General features: G+C 37.1%; 1 protein-coding gene across 1 annotated transcript; it reads left to right on the forward strand.

The window, feature by feature from the left end:
• Positions 1–7: 7 nt before the first annotated feature.
• Positions 8–23,555, forward strand: LOC132612777 (uncharacterized). Its single transcript, XM_060326867.1, has 9 exons — positions 8–351; positions 1,302–1,408; positions 1,747–1,848; positions 2,086–2,632; positions 5,386–5,673; positions 22,172–22,425; positions 22,525–22,621; positions 22,715–23,232; positions 23,317–23,555. The coding sequence occupies exons 1-9, from the start codon at positions 8–10 to the stop codon at positions 23,553–23,555; spliced, it is 2,496 nt and encodes an 831-aa protein (XP_060182850.1).

Below are 23,555 nucleotides of genomic sequence, written 5' to 3' on the forward strand. Positions count from 1 at the left end.
CCACCTCATGGAGCCTCTAATAGCCAGTGAAACGGCGCGTATCTCTCAGCCTAAGGACCCTCTTAAGGCTGCGATGGAACCGGAGGCGGCTGTGAACCAAAAAACATCTTACATAGATGCATTCACTGGAGCATCAAGCTCTGAAATTACCAAACTTCCAGCTCCAGTGATAGCAAGCTATACTTCTCACAGCAGTAAGACTACTGTACTCTTTAATGCCACTGATTACTATGGCGAAATGACTAAAGAATGCAAATTTACTCTGGTTGGAAAATTCACAATGGGAAGGCCCCAAATTGATACTATTAGATTAAAATTTCTTGAGCAAATCCCCCTTAAAGGGAAACTACGGTTAGGGGCTTATGACTGCAGACACGTTTTCATAGATCTCTTCAATGAAACTAACTTCAATAAAATGAAAAGCTTATTCCAAAAGATTCATAGAAGTTGGGAGCTCTCTTATGAGAATATTCAAACGGACTTCGGATTTTGACCCGACTGAGGAGACTTCTTTGGCTCCTGTATAGGTACTGTGCCAGGGCTGAAATACCATCTCTTCAAATGGGAATACCTCAACCAAATCCTTACTCCAGTTGAAATACCTTTGAAGGAAGATGTTGCAACATTAGGAAAAACCAGACCTCATATGGCCAAAGTAAGAGTGGAGTTCGATTTGATGAAACCCCTACTGGATTCAATCTGGGTGGGATTAGAAGGTTATGGGATTAGAAGAAAAGGTTATGAGCAAAAGTTGGAATATGAAGGGGTTCCAGCATTCTGCAGATCATGTAGAATGCAGGGCCATGATATTTCTAAATGCAAGGTAGAAGCCAGGAAGAAGGAACAAAAAGAGCTTGAAAAAAAGCATGAAAAATAAGGCAAAAAAAAAAAAAAAAGGATCAGCAAACCAACAAACAAGACACCAGGAACAAGGCCAAGCAAAATGGTGATCAAGAGGAAAATAAGAAACAAGAGGATAGTGATGGTTTCACAGAAGTCAAGAATAAATAGAAAAGGAACAACACAAATAGACAACAAAAAAACAAAGTCTAGCATAAGAATAACAAGGAGAACAAGGGAAAAGATCACACTAAAGAACATGAAGACACTTCAACAAACATGAATCAAGCAGATCAGACTAGAGCAGCACCATAACAAGTTCTGACTCATAACAACTCAGATGATGACCAAGAAGAACAAGAGGACAACAATAAGAGAAGAGCTAATAAGAATCCCAATTCCAACATAAAATAAGCACATGCCAGTAACTTCTTGAAACTGCTGGTTTGGGCTAAACAAAGGTTGAAGCAGACTCCTGAAGGAAGGAATAGAAAGGGCAACAAGAAAGACAATAACATGGAGGAAAAGGAAAAACCAGGAACTGGGAAAACTATTAACAAAGACAAAGGCAACAAGAACAAGAAAAAAAAAAGAAAAAAACAAAGGCAAATCATATCAAGGACAAAGCAAATCCTAATCAACAGGAGGATCAACATAGTAATTTAGGACCCCTTACTATCACAGAACATGAAATTGCACCTGATATGAGTGGTCAGCTTGTAGTGGACTTAGGCTCTGTGGAAGTGTTGTTGGATCATAACACCAATCACAGACATGGTCCAGATTTAGAGTAGGGGTACAACAACAATAATATTATGAAAGGAGGTGAAGAAAATTCATCTTAAGATGAGCTAGAGGACAGGGTTTCAGACTCTTCAGATGAAGAGGTGGACTGTGAATCTTCAGATGAGGAAGTGGTAGAGTGTCTTATCAAAACCTTTGCTCCTATCAGCCAGCAGGAAGAAGACCCAGTATCCAAAGAAATCAACAAAGTTGTTTCCATACAAGGTTTATCTCCAAAAAGACAAAGAAACATCAAGAAAAAGCAAAAGTGGGGGTCTGATCAGACTTCCTCAAGCATCCAATTTTAAGGTTCCTACATAAGCCATAATTTTTTATGATTAACTTCATACTATGGAATATTAGGGGTATGATTTAAAAAAAAAAAAGCATCTGAGAGACTTCTAAAGTTAACTAGAATGCACAAAATTGATTTTGTGACTTTTTTGACTGCTACACAAATAGAAAGGTACTGGCTTTACTTTGGTTTTGATCATGTTGCTGCTAATGTCAATAGTAAAATTTGGTGCTTTTGGAGGAGTAATATTACTTGTAATGTGATCTCCAACAAAAAGCAACAATTGTCTTTCAAATGTTGTAAAATCAATTCCACTGATCAGTTTTGCATCACAGTGGTGTACGCTAAGTCCAAAGCCAGAAGAAGAAGGAAGTTATATGATGATCTGAGGTTAATTCATAACACAATGGATGGACCTTGGACTGTTCTAGGAGACTTCAACTCCATCTTAGCTCCTGAGGAGAAAAAAAGGGGGATCCTTCACAGTTTTAGTAGAAGTCTTGACTTCATTAATTGTTTGGAAGAATGTGATCTAGTAGATGCTGGATACACAGAAAATACTTTCACTTGGTGTAATGGCAGAAGAATGAGGTTCAGGGTTAGTAAAAGGCTAGACAGGGTCCTTATTAATGACAAATGGTCTGATATGTTTCATAACACTAGAGTGGATCACAAAGCTAAGAATGGGTCTGATCATAGTCTTCTTCTCATGAGGTGTGTCAACAACAATGATCACCACTATCGAATATTTCAAATTCTTTAATTTTTGGTCACAACAGCCAGGCTTCTAATCAATTGTAGAGGAATCATGGGACCATGAGTATGAAGGAAATGCTATGTGGATCTTTCAACAAAAACTCAAGTACCTTGCTCATAAGCTCAGTTCATGGTCTAGAGACTCCATTGGCAATGTATTTGATATTGTTAATGTCACGCCCCAAACCCGACCCTGGAAGTAACAGGCATCTGATGCTATGAATAACACCAGAAGCACCTTATTGTAAACAACGAACACCTAATATTTTCTGTTAAACAACTATCTTAACGAATAAGAAACAAGTCATTTATAATCGAATGAAAGCATCACCATTCTTAGAGATAATTCAGCGGAAGTCAAATCAAATACTCAGTTAATAAATGTGGCAAAACGTCTCAATGAGTCATATGAGACTCCAACGCACTACCCACAATCTGTCAACTAGCTATGGATCTTCTACGATAATGAATAAATGTCTAACTCATCGAGACGCAACCCAAAAACTAAAATACGAAAAGTAAAGATAGAATTGTGCCCCACGAAGAAATCATGTGGGCTCACCGAATGGTCTTGAAGCAGCAAGTTCTCCTAAGTCGTAGGCGTATCACGAACCTGCTCCTCAATGTTACCTAACACACCATCAAAAACAACAATGGTATGCCTGAGTACTGGGTACTCAGTGAGTGTCTCCGGGACAATGAGTAATATAACAAAATAATACAATAATGTTTAGAAAGAAAAACAAAACGTTCCAATAGGATAAATTTGCAAATCAAAGGCAAGATTAATCGTGAAACTCACAATCATTAATATAAAACTAGCAAGACAAGTGTATATCTTTTTTGATTAATTATACTACTTATTACCATTTGAGTCTTTTCAAATCTGAGAACAATATCATCAACAAACCACCCACAGGGGAACCAATCAATCGATACTTCGGGCTAGAAAACCACGGAGGCTAATCGTCCTCTGGACTAGCACAACAATAGATGCACCGGGCTACATGCCTCGGAGGTCAATCGTCCTTTGGACTGACACAACAATAATTGTATCGATACGTTAGGATCCATAACGGCTAATCGTCCTCTGGACTAGCACAGCTTGCCCATACAGGCCCAAACACAAACAAGATACAAATCATAGCATATTAGCCGAACCATCAATCATGGCATAGAAGCAGAATCACCAGTCATATCATGATAGCCAAATTATTCCTCATGGGTTATGTTCATCTTCCCATTATAGGGGTACATCAATTCATCTCAGTTTTAGAAACCAGCCTCACTTCTTTAAACAAGTTTCACTTTTAACACAATCCATTTAAAGAGCGTTCACATGAGATAATCAAACTTTCCAAATATCAAGTTTAAACATCCCTTAAGGGTAATTCGATTTCAAATACCAAAGCATATAATCTTAATTTTTAATCATCCCTTAGATAGGAAAAACAATCATGAATACGTATATATAATATAGTACAAACAAGGTTTACTGTGGGCTTGTCCCTCACACACACAAACCACAACCAAAGAGTTCATAAAAATCGTTCAAAAGAGTATGTTAAAAAAGAGACATACCTCAAATCCCGATAAAAAGTTACTAAATGGAATTCCCGAGGTTCAAAAATCACACTACAGTGGTTTTAGATGAGAAAGATTAGAACTTTAATCAATTATAGGGATTTCTACCCTTGTTCGAAAAAAGGGCTTTTCTACCCTTTAAAACGAGTTCTTAATCCCTTTCATGAATTACTAATAGATTTCAACCTTGTAGAACTTTCTATTCTAACCCATTACTTTATTAATACTAGGAGAATTCAGAACTTAGGGTTTTAGAGAGATGATTTACTATCAAGAGGGGATGAATATGGTGTGGGAATGATCAAGATTGAGTGACAACTCACCTTAGGGTTAGAGAGACTTTTCTAGGATTTTTTTCCTCAGAAATATTGATTTGAAATGAAGTGGGAAATAACACAACAAAGTAGGACTTAAAGAAAATTCAGAACCAGAAAATATTCCCCGCTCCGCGTTGAGCCCGCGTCGCAGGTGCAACTCCTGATCATGGATCCGCGTTGGCCACGTGACACGGCTCCAACACCTGATCATGTTTTTGTCTGCAACTGTATTTTGCGCGATGGGTCCGCGACGCACACCCAACACGTGTTTCCGACAATTGATATTTGGTCAGTAAAATGATTATAAATACCTGTACATAGCTTTGTTTGAGCCCCACTTTATATGGTTGGAAAGGTATTTCAGAGACATACAACTTTTATATTTTGAGTTTTCCCAAATTCCCAACGAAAATACCCTAAAATTGGACATATCTAAAAACTGTCTAAGACTTAGACGAATTTCAGAATTTCTAACCAATCTCTTTTACCTCGTTTGACCCCGAAAAGGCCATTTAACACCTGTGCCCACCCCGAAGGGATCTATATAGCTAACATGACATCTAAACCCCAATTATTTCACATTCACACCTAACGCGGATTTACGGGATGTTACAGTTAAGCAGATGGAAGACAACACCAAACTGCTAGAAGAAGCATATAAACAGGATGGCACTGATGGAAATAGAGAAATCATGCATAAGGCCCAGGCTGACTATAGGCTATGTCTTACCAAAGAGGAATCCATCCTCAAGAAAAATCCAGGATCAAGTGGGCTGAGGAAGGTGATATTAACTCTAAATATTTCCACAGTGTTATCAGACAAAAGAGGAAAAGAAACATGATACACAAAATTAGAAATAAGAAAGGTCACTGGGTTGAGGGAAATCAAGATATTTCAGAAGCTGCTATTGATCATTTCAAAGATATTTTCTCTGGTCAAAATGATGATAATCTAGGAAACATTTTGAGATGGATTGAACCTGCTATAACTGAAGAGGACAATAATACTCTTGAGGATACACTACACCAAAAGAGGCTTTTAGTGGCAATATATTTTCCTTTTAGCGGCACTAGTTATTGCCACAAAAACATGTACTAGTAATTGGTTAATCCCATTAGATCCAAGGTCGCTAAAGCCTTTAGTGGCATTCATTGTTAGGGCTAAAGTTTGATATTGCCGGTAATAATAGATTCTAGAATATAATTGTTGACACCTAATTTTGTCCCGCCTCTCCTCCAAAATACCTATTTACGCTTCTAATATTTTTTAGAAAATTAAAAAATATATATTCATTTTTTACTATAATTATCAGCCTCTTATCAATACCGGCACTTCATTATTCTATTACGGTTACTATTATTATTATTATTATTATTATTATCATTATTTATTACTATTATTATAATTCATAATTTTTTTATCATTTCGACATTTTACCAGCTTACACCCACGCATCGCATTTACTTCGCACAGTTAAATGACAACGTTTATTTTTAAAAATACTATTGCACGGTTATTACAACATCATATAATTTTATTACCCGAGTCCTAATAATTACATATTTTGTAATATTTGTCACACTCAGTATAAGTTTGATTAAAATAAGCCTTTTATTTAAAATTAGAAGCCAAACTGCTCCTTGCATTCAGTCCGTATTTTTGATTTATCGGACCCCAAATCAAAGTCCAATCAACTCATAAATATTTTTGGACCATCCCATATTTTTTACCCCAATTTTTAGGACCAGTCCATGCTTTAATTCACTAGCCCATATTTTTTAATACCGGTCCAAAAGAAATTGACCCAGTCCACAAGGGACCGGGTCCGGCCCATTCCTTTTCGTGATAAGAGAAACCCTAAAGGTTTCCCCTTCATTTTTTCCTCTTCTCTTTTCCGCCTCTCTTTCCCTTCCTCTCATCTTCTCCGCTCCCCCCCACTTTCTCTCCCCCACGTTACTTCCACCACGCTTCTGCCACCCTCACGCGTCTGTCACCCCACTTCCCTCTGTCCCCCCGCTCCTCTCTCTCTTCTTCGCAACAAACCCTAGAATCGCCCTATAAATAATCGTTTCTAAGTCATCAAAGGGAGGATTTTTTTTGATTCGGGAAACCCCCAAGAAATCCCCCTGCAAAGTAATTTTTTTAGCTGTCACAACATCACTTAATATAGATTCAAAAATACCAAACGTTTTTTTGTTTATTCTCTATTGGCTGTTTCGGATCCGAGTGGATACCAACTTGGAGTTCGTGGTGTTTCGAAGTAGATCGAGGATTCGTACCCACTTCGCTGCACCCGAAGAAGGTAATTCTCCCTTTTATTTTTATTCTTTTATTTTATTTTATTTTTATTTTATTTTCTCTGTTTCATGATCGATGTGTTGGTTTTGAAACAGATGGATTAGTTAGATTAGTTTAGTCTCATGTTTAGCTAAGTACGCTGTGTTAGTTTGATTAAACTGGATTTTCCATTAGACTGATGTGGGATTTGAAGCATGCCTATTTGGTTTTTGTTGGTTTTATCATAAGTCTCGGGTTGTAATTCAAAAGAGTTAAAGGTATTCTAAACTCTGTCTAGTATCTATGAATTTGCACTAATGCTTTGTTGGGTCTGATAAGAATGTTTGAACTCCCCTGTTAATGGAATCTGTTAGTCTTGTGCCGTATGACCCTGTATGTAACTCTGTATGCTTGCTCTCATTAATTGTATGTTTGCTTGCTTCTGTTTGTTGTCTGTTAAACTGGGAGTTGATGATAAAGCATAGACTTAAGGGTAGTCTAAAAATGAGGTAAAATGCTGAAAGGCTGATTTGAAAGAAGAATTGCATTTAATATATAAATAAATAAATAAGAGTGTGATGTTATACTCAAGCAGGATATAGATTGTAAGCATCGAGTAAATTGGTTCAGTTGTTCAGGATATGTATCACTTGGGTTTCAATGAAATCAATTGGAGAGTTTTAAGTTAATGGAACCAAGTTTCGGGTGCGAAATCTTTATAATCTGTTCTGGGGTTTGAACCACTGAAATATTTGGTTTTCTTTTTCTCGTGAGGAATATGTGACATGTATTTTCTGTCCATTATGAAACAGATTTAATTTTCATGATTTGCATGAGGCCAAAAGACATCATGCATGGTCTTAAAAATTAATGACAGTAGCCAGTAGTATTTTATCTTTGATTATCATTTCCTTTCAAAATTAGTTAAGTCATAGTCTTAATCATGGGCTGCTTTCTCTTTGTTCTGGTAATTTTGAATATGACTATTAAGCATGTATTCATTTTGAAGAAGAGGGAGTGTTGTGCCATTATTTGAAGTAATGTGAAGCTTCCATTTCAAGCAAGTATGATAAAATGTGCATAACAAAACCATTCCTTTGAGTGATTTCTTCACTTGCATTCTCATTGCTTTTGATTGCTATCCTGCTGGGCAAAAATGCATGATTAGGGAATTCAGAATGCTTGAAATCTTTGTTTTTTTTTTTCCTTTTACACCTTTACATTAGGCTGATGAAGAATTCCATGAATGTCATATTAAAGTTCTTCCCTTAACAACTCGGCTGCTGCTCATAGGATAAAATAGTTCTAAGCTTTGAATCTCTTTGAACTGCTGTCTTAATGTTTGTTTCTTTGACGAGCCCATTGTCATGGCTGTTTGTTTGGGTTACTGAATCGTGAAAGGATAGAGCACACAGAGAATTGTTGTTGTTTGGTATACTTTGTCATTGAAAAATTTGTTGTCATTCGATAGGCACCGGTTATTGTTCTTTCTTTTAAAAGACCTGATCTTGGTTGGCATTCTAGAATAGCTGGTGGTTTATCGTCGCTGCTCGACAGCACTAGTTGCTACTGGTTGCATTTTTCCTATAGATCTGATCAGTTGGTGCATTCTCATCTGCGAATGAAATATATTATGCCTTGTTATCTCGTTATGTTGCGGATTGTTTTCTCACACAAGTGCCGCCTATTATGTATTTATGTGTTGTAATTGTTACACCTTAATTACTGTGACCTTTTCCCTGAATCTCTGACATATGCTTTGAGATGTTTTCATTCATTGATTATGTGATATTTTCTTTTAGTTACTGCTCTCCTTATTAAAAATTCAAACTATTTTTTCCCATTTATTAATCCTTTTCTTTCCTTCCGTTTCATGCATGATCATCATATACGGGTCCGAGGGGCTTGTTCTTTCTCCATATCCGGTGTTGGGCTAAAAGTCCAATGAAATTTCTTCCGCGTCCCACCAGTCCGCAGCAAAACAAAACAAAAATGGGAATTCTAGGCTAAGGTCCAACAACAACTTGGTCGCAGCAGCTCCAAAAAAATGGGCTGAATCCCATTTAAATTATATTTTGCCCTTTTATTTTATTTATTTTGCGCATATCAATTTGTATTATTCAACTAACTCTTTGTTTGTTTTGATTATTAGTTTAGATAAATCCTTAATTAGTAGGTTTAGCTTTAGTAATGGGTAGTTAATTTAAGGAAAACCAACGATCAGTTCCACAAAATTCCATTTTTTTTTTCTTTTTATTAAAAAGTTATTTGTGGTATCCGTAATACTTACTTCTCATTAATATGCAAAAAATAAAAAATTCAAACATATTTTGAACAACTCTTCGAATTTTGAGTCAATCACGCATTTCTTAATTTAAGCATAATGGATAAAAATAATAAAAAAAATGAATAAAAGAAATCTATTAATTCTTTTATATTTTATTCACATTTCTAAAATTCAAGTTTAATTAATACCTCATTGGTTAGTTCGTTCAGATGTTTATCGCGTGAATTTGCATCTTCTTCTACTTATATATAAATCATCATATTTTGCAAACTTCATTTTTATGCTACTTCTTTTGAAACTGTTAGTAACTACTATAAATTTTATTTCAAATAGCATCCTAAGATTCTCCTTTATATAAAATATTAGTCTTACTTTTAGTAGCCTCTATTTTAATGCCTTAATAACCTTTATAAGTCTTATTCAAAAAATGGCGTTTAAAGTTTTCTTTATACAAATTATTATATTCTTCTGTAAATCTTATTTTAACTAACATGATTTTCTTCTTAAAACTTTAGCCGTATTTTAAGTCATTTTCTAAAATTTAAACACTATATTTAACTTTAATTAATTAACCTAAGTTGGTCGGATAACCGTAAGTTAACGGATTCTAAAGGATGCCTAACCCCTTCCCTTTAGGATAATATAGAGCCCTTACCTAGAATCATACTGGTTAAGCAGACTATTAATCGAGGTTTAGTTTTAACTTTACCTTAGTTAATATTTAGGTGTCCTAATTCACCTTTAAAATCAATTAGGTGGCGACTCCTTAAAACAAATAAATAGGAATCACCAATACGTCATACTCCTAAATCAACCCGGTTAAAATGGGGTGTGACAGCTTGGCGACTCTGCTGGGGAACTTAGTCTCTAACCATAACAACTTAGGTTAATAAATAATTTGTGGGACATTTTGTTTGTTTTGCTTTATTTTCCTTATATTGTTGCTTTATATACTTCTAAATGTTTGCATTTCATTCCTTGTGTGCATTTTTTCTATGTAATATGTATATTACTGATTTCCTTAAATTGGCATTCCGTTCATATTTCATCCACTTCTGGAAACTCACACTATCACACGTACACGCGAGGTGTGTTTTGCGCACCCGCAAATTTCTTTCGTAGAATCCAAATTTTAGGAGAGTTGGCGTATGCGCGAGGTGCCCGAGTAACGGGGATCGCGTAGCCTTCTCACTCGAGCAGTCCGCTTGGGAACCTTGTGTCTAGTAAACCCATTCTTAGTCTACTTAGGGTAGAGCGAAGCCAAAACCTTGTAAGGACATGCATCATTTTACACCTAGGAGGCTTAATACCCTTGGTGTATTAAGTCCATTAGTCAACCTTACCAAATGTCCAAATGAGTCTATGACTCTAAGTGACACTTTCACTATTTATGTGCATTATTTGAAGGACAAACATGTGGAATATGTGGACCTAGTACTCTATAGATAAATATTTCAAGAAAATTGACCTTTTGTCGCAGGTTGCGTGGAGCATTCAACGCCGGAGGTTGAAGACAACCAAAGAGAATTAGTGGAGTTGAAATATTAGATATCTTAGATTAATTTTGAGATGTATTATCGATTTGGCATGTAATAATTTTTATTCTTGTAAATTACTTTTGGGAGGAGTTATGGAATGATACATAAAGACACGTTTGTCCTTCAAATATTCGTTAGGCCTACCTCTGGCATAAAGAGGTCCCTTGCATTAAAACGCGACTTATGTGTGCAATAATGTGTTTATATGCAATAATATATCATTCCCGTACACTGACTCATTTTCTTTTTTTCTTTTTCTTGTTTTATCTTTTTTTTTTTTTTTTTAAAACTTATTTTCAAAACAAAAGGTTGACTTGTGCTAAAGGGGAACTGGCGGAGCATTCATATTTCACACGGTCCAGAGCCAGGAAAGCAGATTCCAATCCATCACTAATCACCTGGTTAACCAAAAGGACTCGTTCTAAAATGGAATAAAATTTGATCAATGCAACCACTTCATCCGAGCCATCTCTTAATTTACCAATCACAAGTGATCCCATATCCTCCAAAGAATCAGAAACACATTTGGAGACCATTGCTCGTCTGGAACGACGAGTTGCAGAACTAAGTCATATGGTACTCCACAACCGGTCATTTTCTCAAACACTGCCACACATGACTCCGTCCCAAGGAGTTCGTCAGACTTTGCCTGTGCCACCTCCGTTCCCAAATTTGGATGAATTTAACCAAACAAATTATTTTACCACTTCTCAGCCAGTTCGCTCCGAACACCTCACTCAAAATGCTCCCTTTTTATTTACAACCACCTCTTCAAAAGCTCAATTCATACCGCCGGCACATGATACACATCAAGTTCCGCCAGTGTATACCTATACCACAGCTCCACCCATGACACAGATTCAAGGGCAATGTCGCACAGATGTTGATCATTATGCCGAAGTTGAAAATGAAGCACGGTCAGTTAATGATGAAATGATATATAGAAAGCTCAAAAGTTTGGAGGATGCCATGAGAAGTTTGCATGGACTGGGTAGTAATCGAAGCGTGAGGTTTGAAGAATTATGTGCATTCCCTGAGGTAGAATTGCCACCAGGTTACAAGATTCCAAAATTTGAGAAGTTTGATGGGTCGGGAAATCCTTTCTTTCATTTGAAAGTCTATTGTGAAAAGTTGATTGGCGTAGGAAAGAATGAAGGGATAAGAGTCAAACTATTCAATCAAAGTTTGAGTGGGAAAGCCTTGGAATGGTATTCCAAGCAAGATACAACCAAATGGCGTACTTGGGATGATTTGGCAAATGCTTTCGTGGATCATTACAAGTTTCATGTTGAGATTGCTCCTGACAGAATTTCGATTACAAAGTTGAAGAAGAAGACGATTGAATCATTCCAAGAATATGCTATACGGTGGAGAGAAGAAGCGTCTAGGGTACACCCACCCATGGCGGAGACAGAAATGGTTACTTTTTTTATTCAAGCACTAGAACCGGAATACTATGAACGTTTGGTGACGATGGGCGGGAAAACTTTTGCAGAGGTGATCAAAGCTGGGGACATGATCGAGGATGGAATTAAAACAGGAAGAATAACAAGTCTTGCGGCTTTACAGTCTACTAGTAGGTCCTTACAAATTGGTGCTCTCGGAAACGGAAAGAAAAAGGAAAAAGAAGCAACATCGGTAATGGCTTTGGGAAACACATCATACCGCCATCAACAACCACCACAATACCAGCCTAACACTCACCACTCACAATATTTCCAATATTCTCCACATCCATACGACCAAGCTTTGTCATCTTACCAACCTCAATCACCACAAATATCCTACCCTGTTTACCACACACAACCAGCACACCGAGCTCCGCGACCACCAACATATCCAGCTCCACCATCACAACCTCATCATCTAAACAATGCATCCGCGCCTCGTCCAAATAAACCGTTTCGCAATTTCACACCATTAGGAGAGCCATTGAGCGTTGTTTTTGAAAGACTGCAAGCTTCAGGTTTATTGTATCCTGTGGAAGGTAGAATTCCAGATCCATTACCTAGAGGTTTTGATCCCACTAAAACATGTGCATATCATTCGGGGGTAAAAGGCCATTCCCCTGATCGTTGTTACTCATTAAAACACAAGGTTGAAGATCTTATTGAAGCAAAACAGATCATGGTCAAACAACCGGCACCAAACATGGTTAACAATCCACTCCCGACCCATGATGGGGCCACGATAAATATGATTGGAATAGATGAAAATGATGACGATCCAGCCAAATTCATAGTGCCTGTGGATAGCGTGGAAGATCAAGGTCTTGTAGTCGTTGCTTCTCCGGCTATAGTGATAAGGGGTTTTGTACCTATCGAGATATTAGGAGCTTCATCAACACCTATGGAAGTAGTTCAAGCACCAAATCAGTTACCAGTGCTCGATACTAAAGCCGTACCATGGAATTATCAATAAGCTGTGATGGAATGTCGAGAAAAGGACACGATCACTGACAAGATTAAGACATCAGGAATGACAAGGTCTGGAAGATGTTATTCCCCAGAAGAGCTAGCTAGATTGGGGCAAGCTAAGGAAACCAATGTACCTCCCAAAAGGGTCGTGACAGAATTCGAAGTAAAAGAATTTTTGAGGAAGATTAAGGCCAGTGAGTACTCAGTTGTGGATCAGTTGAAAAAGACCAATGCCCAAATTCCTATTCTCTCTTTGCTTTTGAGTTCGGATGTGCACAGAAATGCACTCTTGAAGATTTTGAATGAAGCATATGTTCCAAGTGAAACAACTAGTGAGGCGTTAGCTGGGATGATCGAGCGCGTGCTTGACAGTCATCGAATCAGTTTCGATAATGAAGAACTGCCGCCAGAAGGATGCATGCATAACAAAACGCTCTATATAACTGTCAAGTGTCGTAACATGTTTGTGGCTAAAGTGTTGATTGATGGGGGTTCTGGACTTAACATCTGTCCATTAACAAGTCTGAAGAAGATCGGATATAATGTTAGTGAGCTCAAGACAAGTGATGTGAATATTCGAGCATTTGATGGGGCTCAAAGGCGCCCTATTGGAGAAATAGAGTTGAAAGTGTTGATTGTTCCTGTTGAATTCATTATGGATTTTCAAGTACTGGATATTTCCACGACATACAGCATGCTGTTAGGAAGACCGTGGATACATCTGGCTGGGGCTGTACCATCTACTTTGCACCAAACTGTCAAATTCGAGTGGGATCAGCAACAAATATGTATACATGGAGAAGGGGATACTTCTTTCTATCGAGAGCAATCCATCCCATTCATCGAGGCAGAAGGAGGGTTCGACGGAGCAGCTTACCACACTTGGGAGGTTGTGAATGTCACTAAAGTGGGTGAAGTCTGTCAAACTCAAGAGTTTAAAAGGTCATGCGCCGCGATTATGGTTGCAAAAGAAATGCTGAGAAATGGGTACCAACCTAGATTTGGGATAGGTAAGACATTAAATGGGCGGGTTGAGCCAGTCGTTCTCCCTACGCAACAGTTTACATTTGGTTTGGGATATGAGCCAACTGAGGAAGAAGTGAAGAAAGCACGAAAGAATAAAAGGAAGGAGGTTCCATTGCCAAAACCTATTCCTACCATTGATCAAACTTTCTCAAAACCTTCAGATCTGATTATTGAGGTTGCCTATGATGATATCGTGGAGGGAATCAAGAACCTGTTCGTGGAAGATGAAGATGATCATGCTGTGACAATCAAAGACTTTGCTAAAATATTGACTTTATAGGCTGCTGAGCCAGGACCTGAGTTGCGAAGTCGAACTTCTATCTTACCCGGTTCGTCGGGAGTTTCAGTATTTTCAGTTTAAATTTCTTTTTGTAATAGGCCGGAGGCATCAACTAGAACATTTTGTTCCTTTTGTCATGTTGCCTCCATGTTTTGTTACGGCCTTTTTAAATTAAGATTCTATCATTTTGTCTGTCACGAACTACGTCTGGCCTGATTCCTTTGGGATACGTAGGCAACCCGAGGCGGGTTCGGCCCTTCTATTTTAAAATTTTAATATCTTCGGTTTGTCCAAACATTTTGGTTCCTATAAAATACATAAGGATTTTTTTTCTTACCACCGTTTAAATTCATGTGTCTTAGTATCTTGAAACTGGGACAAATTTTTGAAATCGATCAAATCACTTTCAAAAATTTTCATTACAACTTTCTCACTTTTCGATTGTTTAGAATCAAGTACCTCCAGGACTTGAAACTGGGACAAAATTTTGAAGTCGGTCAAATCACTTTAAAAAAAAAAAAACTTTCATTATAAGTTCTTACCGTCCAGAATCAAGCATCTCCAGGATTGAAACTGAGACAAATTTTTAGAAGTAGCATAAAAGTGGTCTTAAACGTTTAACGATGTTAAATAAAAAGTCCACCAATATATTTCTGGAAATGTGGATAAAGTCAAAATCGAGTCTCCACAATCATTTTATCTATTAGAGTCACTAAGTATTTCCTTTCGAAGTCACCCAAAACTCATTACTTTTATTTTTCAAAATACACTTTGTATAACTGAAACTCCCCGGCAAAGCAAAACATGTGATGAAAATCGAAGAACGAGGGACGCGACCGAGTCAAAAATCAATTCAAGGGCCAAGTTCCCTGACATGCACAAGTCAATCAATTTTCTTTTAAACTCACAATTTTTCTTTGCTGAGACAGGTTCAATTAACATGAATATGGTGCATATTTGACTCTTCTTAAAATTTTAATTATGGACGTGATCAAAGAGTTAGCTTTCTTCAAAAGGGCAAATATTCTTCAACATGGATGCAAAGGTAGCTTGCGCTAAACGGTGGATGTTGTTCCAATCATCATGAAATCTTAATCGCAACAGTGGAAACGAATTTATCTTCTCAACCAAGGGCTGTGAGCATAATTCTTTCAAACCCAGCTATTTACATATTCTTATCACTAACAGTTGTTTTAGCTCGGGGCATTTCTCGATGGATCAAGTACATATAATTGTGGATTTAACCTTCTCCAAAGTGGATACTGACATTGGTCATCTGTTATTGGTTTGAATTCCTCAATTTTGCTATCACTTTATACATATTTATTTATTTCAAGTCGCTAACAAAGTTCTTTTAGAATGTGGTATTTTAATAAGGTAACAAGATCGAAATTTTGCGTCGTATATTAAATTGTGGGGATAATTATAGATTTAACTTCCGTCACAACGAGGCGTGGACTAGGATGTGGATATAAATGTGGATTCATATGAACATTGTGGACGTGGAAGTGGATTTATTTTCAAAGTGGAGGTGGATTTATTTTTCTTGCATCGTGAAAAGTGGATGTGGATTTATTTTTCGAAAGTGGAAGTGGATTTATTTTTGGTACCGTATAATACGGACGTGGAAGTGGATTTTTTTTTTGTACTGTATAATACGGACGTGGAAGTGGATGTGGATTTACATTTTTTGTATCGTGAGATGCGGACGTGGATTTATATTTTGAACTGTGGAAGTGGACGTGGATTTATTTTTCAGCACTGTGGAAGTGGATGTGGATTTATTTTTGATACCGTATAATACGGACGTGGAAGTGGATTTATTTTTGTACCGTATAATATGGACATGGAAGTGGATGTGGATTTACATTTTTTGTACCGTGAACTGCGGACGTGGATTTATATTTTGAACTGTGGAAGTGGACGTGGATTTATTTTTCTGCACTGTGAAAGCGGATGTGGATTTACATTTTTGTACCGTGGAAGTGGACGTGGATTTATATTTCAGTTCAGGCGCCCACCTCCGAATGCGGGTATTTTATATTTCAGTTCAGGCACCCACTTCCGAATGCGGGTATTTTATATTTCAGTTCAGGCGCCCACCTCCGAATGCGGGTATTTTATATTTCAGTTCAGGCACCCACCTCCGAATGCGGGTATTTTATATTTCAGTTCAGGCACCCATTTATATTTCAGTTCAGGCGCCCACCTCCGAATGCGGGTATTTTAGATTTCAGTTCAGGCGCCCACCTCCGAATGCGGGTATTTTACATTTCAGTTCAGGCGCCCACCTCCGAATGCGGGTATTTTACATTTCAGTTCAGGCGCCCACCTCCGAATGCGGGTATTTTATATTTCAATTCAGGCGCCCACCTCCGAATGCGGGTATTTTATATTTCAATTCAGGCGCCCACCTCCGAATGCGGGTATTTTATATTTCAGTTCAGGCGCCCACCTCCGAATGCGGGTATTTTACATTTCAGTTCAGGCGCCCACCTCCGAATGCGGGTATTTTATATTTCAGTTCAGGCTCCCACCTCCGAATGCGGGTATTTTATATTTCAGTTCAGGCGCCCACCTCCGAATGCGGGTATTTTATATTTCAGTTCAGGCGCCCACCTCCGAATGCGGGTATTTTATATTTCAATTCAGGCGCCCACCTCCGAATGCGGGTATTTTATATTTCAGTTCAGGCGCCCACCTCCGAATGCGGGTATTTTACATTTCAGTTCAGGCGCCCACCATTTCAGTTCAGGCGCCCACCTCCGAATGCGGGTATTTTACATTTCAGTTCAGGCGCCCACCTGCGAATGCGGGTATTTTATATTTCAGTTCAGGCGCCCACCTCCGAATGCGGGTATTTTATATTTCAGTTCAGGCACCCACCTCCGAATGCGGGTATTTTATATTTCAGTTTGAGGCACCCACCTCCGAATGTGTATTCAACTTTCGAAACAGGGGTTACAAGTGTAAACTTCCCCAGCCCTATCTTATTTATACATATATTTTTTTTGCTAACAATTGTTTTTAGCTGATGGCTTTTGACAATATCGAAGTTGGCATCACATCTCAACTCGTGGAACTATTTCTTCGGCAGCGAACTGGGGCAATGCGTTGGGAAGGATAAGCAGACTTCCCGACACGGGTCAAAGATCTACCTCGAACACTCGTATCTAATCACAAGTATTCTTTTGCACTCCAGCAATTCAATTTTCAGAATTCTCAAGTTCTATCATAATACCCAGTGTGATCATAATTCAACATTGGACAATATTTTGCAAAATTCGCGCCAATCGGGGTTCATTAGTCATGAGGTGTCGTAGTTGTCCCTGAACTACACTCGACCTGATTCTCGTGCAACCCGAGATATGTAGGCAACTCAGAGACCGGAGTTCGGTCATAATTCTCTCAGATTCCCTTTAGCCGGGACGAAATAGGATATTGAGTCAACGTCTTTGCCCGCCAACTCTTCTCATCATTACCGGGCAAAGAGGGATAAGTTGTTGACACCCAATTTTGTCCCGCCTCTCCTCCAAAATACCTATTTACGCTTCTAATATTTTTTAGAAAATTAAAAAATATATATTCATTTTTTACTATAATTATCAGCCTCTTATCAATACCGACACTTCATTATTCTATTACGGTTACTATTACTATTATTATTATTATTATTATTATTATCATTATTTATTACTATTATTATAATTCATAATTTTTTTATCATTTCGACATTTTACCAGCTTACACCCACGCATCGCATTTACTTCGCACAGTTAAATGACAACGTTTATTTTTAAAAATACTATTGCACGGTTATTACAACATCATATAATTTTATTACCCGAGTCCTAATAATTACATATTTTGTAATATTTGTCACACTCAGTATAAGTTTGATTAAAATAAGCCTTTTATTTAAAATTAGAAGCCAAACTGCTCCTTGCATTCAGTCCGTATTTTTGATTTATCGGACCCCAAATCAAAGTCCAATCAACTCATAAATATTTTTGGACCATCCCATATTTTTTACCCCAATTTTTAGGACCAGTCCATGCTTTAATTCACTAGCCCATATTTTTTAATACCGGTCCAAAAGAAATTGACCCAGTCCACAAGGGACCGGGTCCGGCCCATTCCTTTTCGTGATAAGAGAAACCCTAAAGGTTTCCCCTTCATTTTTTCCTCTTCTCTTTTCCGCCTCTCTTTCCCTTCCTCTCATCTTCTCCGCTCCCCCCCACTTTCTCTCCCCCACGTTACTTCCACCACGCTTCTGCCACCCTCACGCGTCTGTCACCCCACTTCCCTCTGTCCCCCCGCTCCTCTCTCTCTTCTTCGCAACAAACCCTAGAATCGCCCTATAAATAATCGTTTCTAAGTCATCAAAGGGAGGATTTTTTTTGATTCGGGAAACCCCCAAGAAATCCCCCTGCAAAGTAATTTTTTTAGCTGTCACAACATCACTTAATATAGATTCAAAAATACCAAACGTTTTTTTGTTTATTCTCTATTGGCTGTTTCGGATCCGAGTGGATACCAACTTGGAGTTCGTGGTGTTTCGAAGTAGATCGAGGATTCGTACCCACTTCGCTGCACCCGAAGAAGGTAATTCTCCCTTTTATTTTTATTCTTTTATTTTATTTTATTTTTATTTTATTTTCTCTGTTTCATGATCGATGTGTTGGTTTTGAAACAGATGGATTAGTTAGATTAGTTTAGTCTCATGTTTAGCTAAGTACGCTGTGTTAGTTTGATTAAACTGGATTTTCCATTAGACTGATGTGGGATTTGAAGCATGCCTATTTGGTTTTTGTTGGTTTTATCATAAGTCTCGGGTTGTAATTCAAAAGAGTTAAAGGTATTCTAAACTCTGTCTAGTATCTATGAATTTGCACTAATGCTTTGTTGGGTCTGATAAGAATGTTTGAAGTCCCCTGTTAATGGAATCTGTTAGTCTTGTGCCGTATGACCCTGTATGTAACTCTGTATGCTTGCTCTCATTAATTGTATGTTTGCTTGCTTCTGTTTGTTGTCTGTTAAACTGGGAGTTGATGATAAAGCATAGACTTAAGGGTAGTCTAAAAATGAGGTAAAATGCTGAAAGGCTGATTTGAAAGAAGAATTGCATTTAATATATAAATAAATAAATAAGAGTGTGATGTTATACTCAAGCAGGATATAGATTGTAAGCATCGAGTAAATTGGTTCAGTTGTTCAGGATATGTATCACTTGGGTTTCAATGAAATCAATTGGAGAGTTTTAAGTTAATGGAACCAAGTTTCGGGTGCGAAATCTTTATAATCTGTTCTGGGGTTTGAACCACTGAAATATTTGGTTTTCTTTTTCTCGTGAGGAATATGTGACATGTATTTTCTGTCCATTATGAAACAGATTTAATTTTCATGATTTGCATGAGGCCAAAAGACATCATGCATGGTCTTAAAAATTAATGACAGTAGCCAGTAGTATTTTATCTTTGATTATCATTTCCTTTCAAAATTAGTTAAGTCATAGTCTTAATAATGGGCTGCTTTCTCTTTGTTCTGGTAATTTTGAATATGACTATTAAGCATGTATTCATTTTGAAGAAGAGGGAGTGTTGTGCCATTATTTGAAGTAATGTGAAGCTTTCATTTCAAGCAAGTATGATAAAATGTGCATAACAAAACCATTCCTTTGAGTGATTTCTTCACTTGCATTCTCATTGCTTTTGATTGCTATCCTGCTGGGCAAAAATGCATGATTAGGGAATTCAGAATGCTTGAAATCTTTGTTTTTTTTTTCCTTTTACACCTTTACATTAGGCTGATGAAGAATTCCATGAATGTCATATTAAAGTTCTTCCCTTAACAACTCGGCTGCTGCTCATAGGATAAAATAGTTCTAAGCTTTGAATCTCTTTGAACTGCTGTCTTAATGTTTGTTTCTTTGACGAGCCCATTGTCATGGCTGTTTGTTTGGGTTACTGAATCGTGAAAGGATAGAGCACACAGAGAATTGTTGTTGTTTGGTATACTTTGTCATTGAAAAATTTGTTGTCATTCGATAGGCACCGGTTATTGTTCTTTCTTTTAAAAGACCTGATCTTGGTTGGCATTCTAGAATAGCTGGTGGTTTATCGTCGCTGCTCGACAACACTAGTTGCTACTGGTTGCATTTTTCCTATAGATCTGATCAGTTGGTGCATTCTCATATGCGAATGAAATATATTATGCCTTGTTATCTCGTTATGTTGCGGATTGTTTTCTCACACAAGTGCCGCCTATTATGTATTTAGGTGTTGTAATTGTTACACCTTAATTACTGTGACCTTTTCCCTGAATCTCTGACATATGCTTTGAGATGTTTTCATTCATTGATTATGTGATATTTTCTTTTAGTTACTGCTCTCCTTATTAAAAATTCAAACTATTTTTTCCCATTTATTAATCCTTTTCTTTCCTTCTGTTTCATGCATGATCATCATATACGGGTCCGAGGGGCTTGTTCTTTCTCCATATCCGGTGTTGGGCTAAAAGCCCAATGAAATTTCTTCCGCGTCCCACCAGTCCGCAGCAAAACAAAACAAAAATGGGAATTCTAGGCTAAGGTCCAACAACAACTTGGTCGCAGCAGCTCCAAAAAAATGGGCTGAATCCCATTTAAATTATATTTTGCCCTTTTATTTTATTTATTTTGCGCATATCAATTTGTATTATTCAACTAACTCTTTGTTTGTTTTGATTATTAGTTTAGATAAATCCTAATTAATTAGTAGGTTTAGCTTTAGTAATGGGTAGTTAATTTAAGGAAAACCAACGATCAGTTCCACAAAATTCCATTTTTTTTTCTTTTTATTAAAAAGTTATTTGTGGTATCCGTAATACTTACTTCTCATTAATATGCAAAAAATAAAAAATTCAAACATATTTTGAACAACTCTTCGAATTTTGAGTCAATCACGCATTTCTTAATTTAAGCATAATGGATAAAAATAATAAAAAAAAATGAATAAAAGAAATCTATTAATTCTTTTATATTTTATTCACATTTCTAAAATTCAAGTTTAATTAATACCTCATTGGTTAGTTCGTTCAGATGTTTATCGCGTGAATTTGCATCTTCTTCTACTTATATATAAATCATCATATTTTGCAAACTTCATTTTTATGCTACTTCTTTTGAAACTGTTAGTAACTACTATAAATTTTATTTCAAATAGCATCCTAAGATTCTCCTGTATATAAAATATTAGTCTTACTTTTAGTAGCCTCTATTTTAATGCCTTAATAACCTTTATAAGTCTTATTCAAAAAATGGCGTTTAAAGTTTTCTTTATACAAATTATTATATTCTTCTGTAAATCTTATTTTAACTAACATGATTTTCTTCTTAAAACTTTAGCCGTATTTTAAGTCATTTTCTAAAATTTAAACACTATATTTAACTTTAATTAATTAACCTAAGTTGGTCGGATAACCGTAAGTTAACGGATTCTAAAGGATGCCTAACCCCTTCCCTTTAGGATAATATAGAGCCCTTACCTAGAATCATACTGGTTAAGCAGACTATTAATCGAGGTTTAATTTTAACTTTACCTTAGTTAATATTTAGGTGTCCTAATTCACCTTTAAAATCAATTAGGTGGCGACTCCTTAAAACAAATAAATAGGAATCACCAATACGTCATACTCCTAAATCAACCCGGTTAAAATGGGGTGTGACAATAATTAGCGGCAATTAAGTTATTACCGCAAATTAATTTTCGCTAAAAGCATATTTTGTTGTAGTGATATTCCCACTGAAGATGAAATCAAACAGGCTGTATTTTCCATTGATCCTAATAGTGTTGTAGGACCTGATGTCTTTAATGACCACTTCTATCAGAGCACCTGGAACACTATCAAAGGGGATTTATGCAACTTTGTGCAAGCTTACTTCAATGGGACTAACTTGACAAAATTCGACACCCATACTTGCCTTCCTCTTATTCCTAAAGTACAAGCACCTACTAATTTCTCTCAGATGAGACCTATTAGTCTATGTAATATATCAAACAAGATTATATCAAAGATCTAGACTATGAGAATGGCCCCTTTGATTCCCAAGCTGATATCTGATAACCAAGTTGGTTTTGTCAAAGGTAGACTCATCACTGAAAATGTGCTATTGGCCCAAGAGATTATTCATGGTATGAAGGAAAGCAATAAGAGAGGTAACTTGGTCATCAAACTAGACATGTATAAGGCCTATAATAGACTGTCTTGGGATTTTTTTATGAATGTTTTGAGGAAAATGGGGGTTCTCTGAATGGGTAATTGGAGGATACACAGGCTAGTCTCCAACAACTGGTATTCTATCATCATTAATGGGACTAGGTTTGGTTTCTTCCACTCTTCTAGGGGCTTGAAACAGGGTGACCCTCTATCACCAACCCTCTTCATTATTGCTGCTGAAGTCTTGTCCAGAGGACTCAATCAACTCAACATCAACTCCAACTTTAATGGTTTCTCCATGAGCAAAAATGGAACACAAATCAATCATGTGTGCTATGCTGATGATCTGATACTTTTCAGATCTGGAGAAAGGAAATCAATGAGACTGTTAATGAAAGTACTAAGGGAGTATCAAGAAGCTTCTGGCCAAGAAATTAACAGAGAGAAGACTAACTTGTACACCTATGGCATACAGAGTAGAAGAAGAATAAGAAAGTTGCACAGATGGACTGGTTACAAGCATGCCAAGCTTCCTTTCACATATTTAGGGTGTCCCATATATACAGGAAGGAAAACTTGCAATCTTTTATCTGACATGGCCATAAAGATTCTCAACAAAGCAAATGGATGGCAAGGTAACATGTTTTCAGTCGGAGGTAAAGTTGTTATCCTTTAGCACATTTTGCAATCTCAACCTCTGTACCTTATGGCTGCTTTAGTGCCACCTGTTACAATTATGAAACAAATTGAAATGTATTTTTCTAATTTTTTCTGGGGAAAGAAGGATGATAAGAAAAAATACCATTGGAGCTCATGGTACAAGATGTCCTATCCATATGACGAAGGTGGAGTTGGTTTCAAAAAGCTTAAGGAGTTTGATGAGTTGGAACCTTCTTTTGGTGCTCGATCATGTTATTTTGCAACTGCTAATAAGTCAATTTACCTTGATAGTATGTAG

Source organism: Lycium barbarum, chromosome 10 (assembly GCF_019175385.1).
Source record: "Lycium barbarum isolate Lr01 chromosome 10, ASM1917538v2, whole genome shotgun sequence".
In the NCBI taxonomy this organism is placed as follows: domain Eukaryota; kingdom Viridiplantae; phylum Streptophyta; class Magnoliopsida; order Solanales; family Solanaceae; genus Lycium; species Lycium barbarum.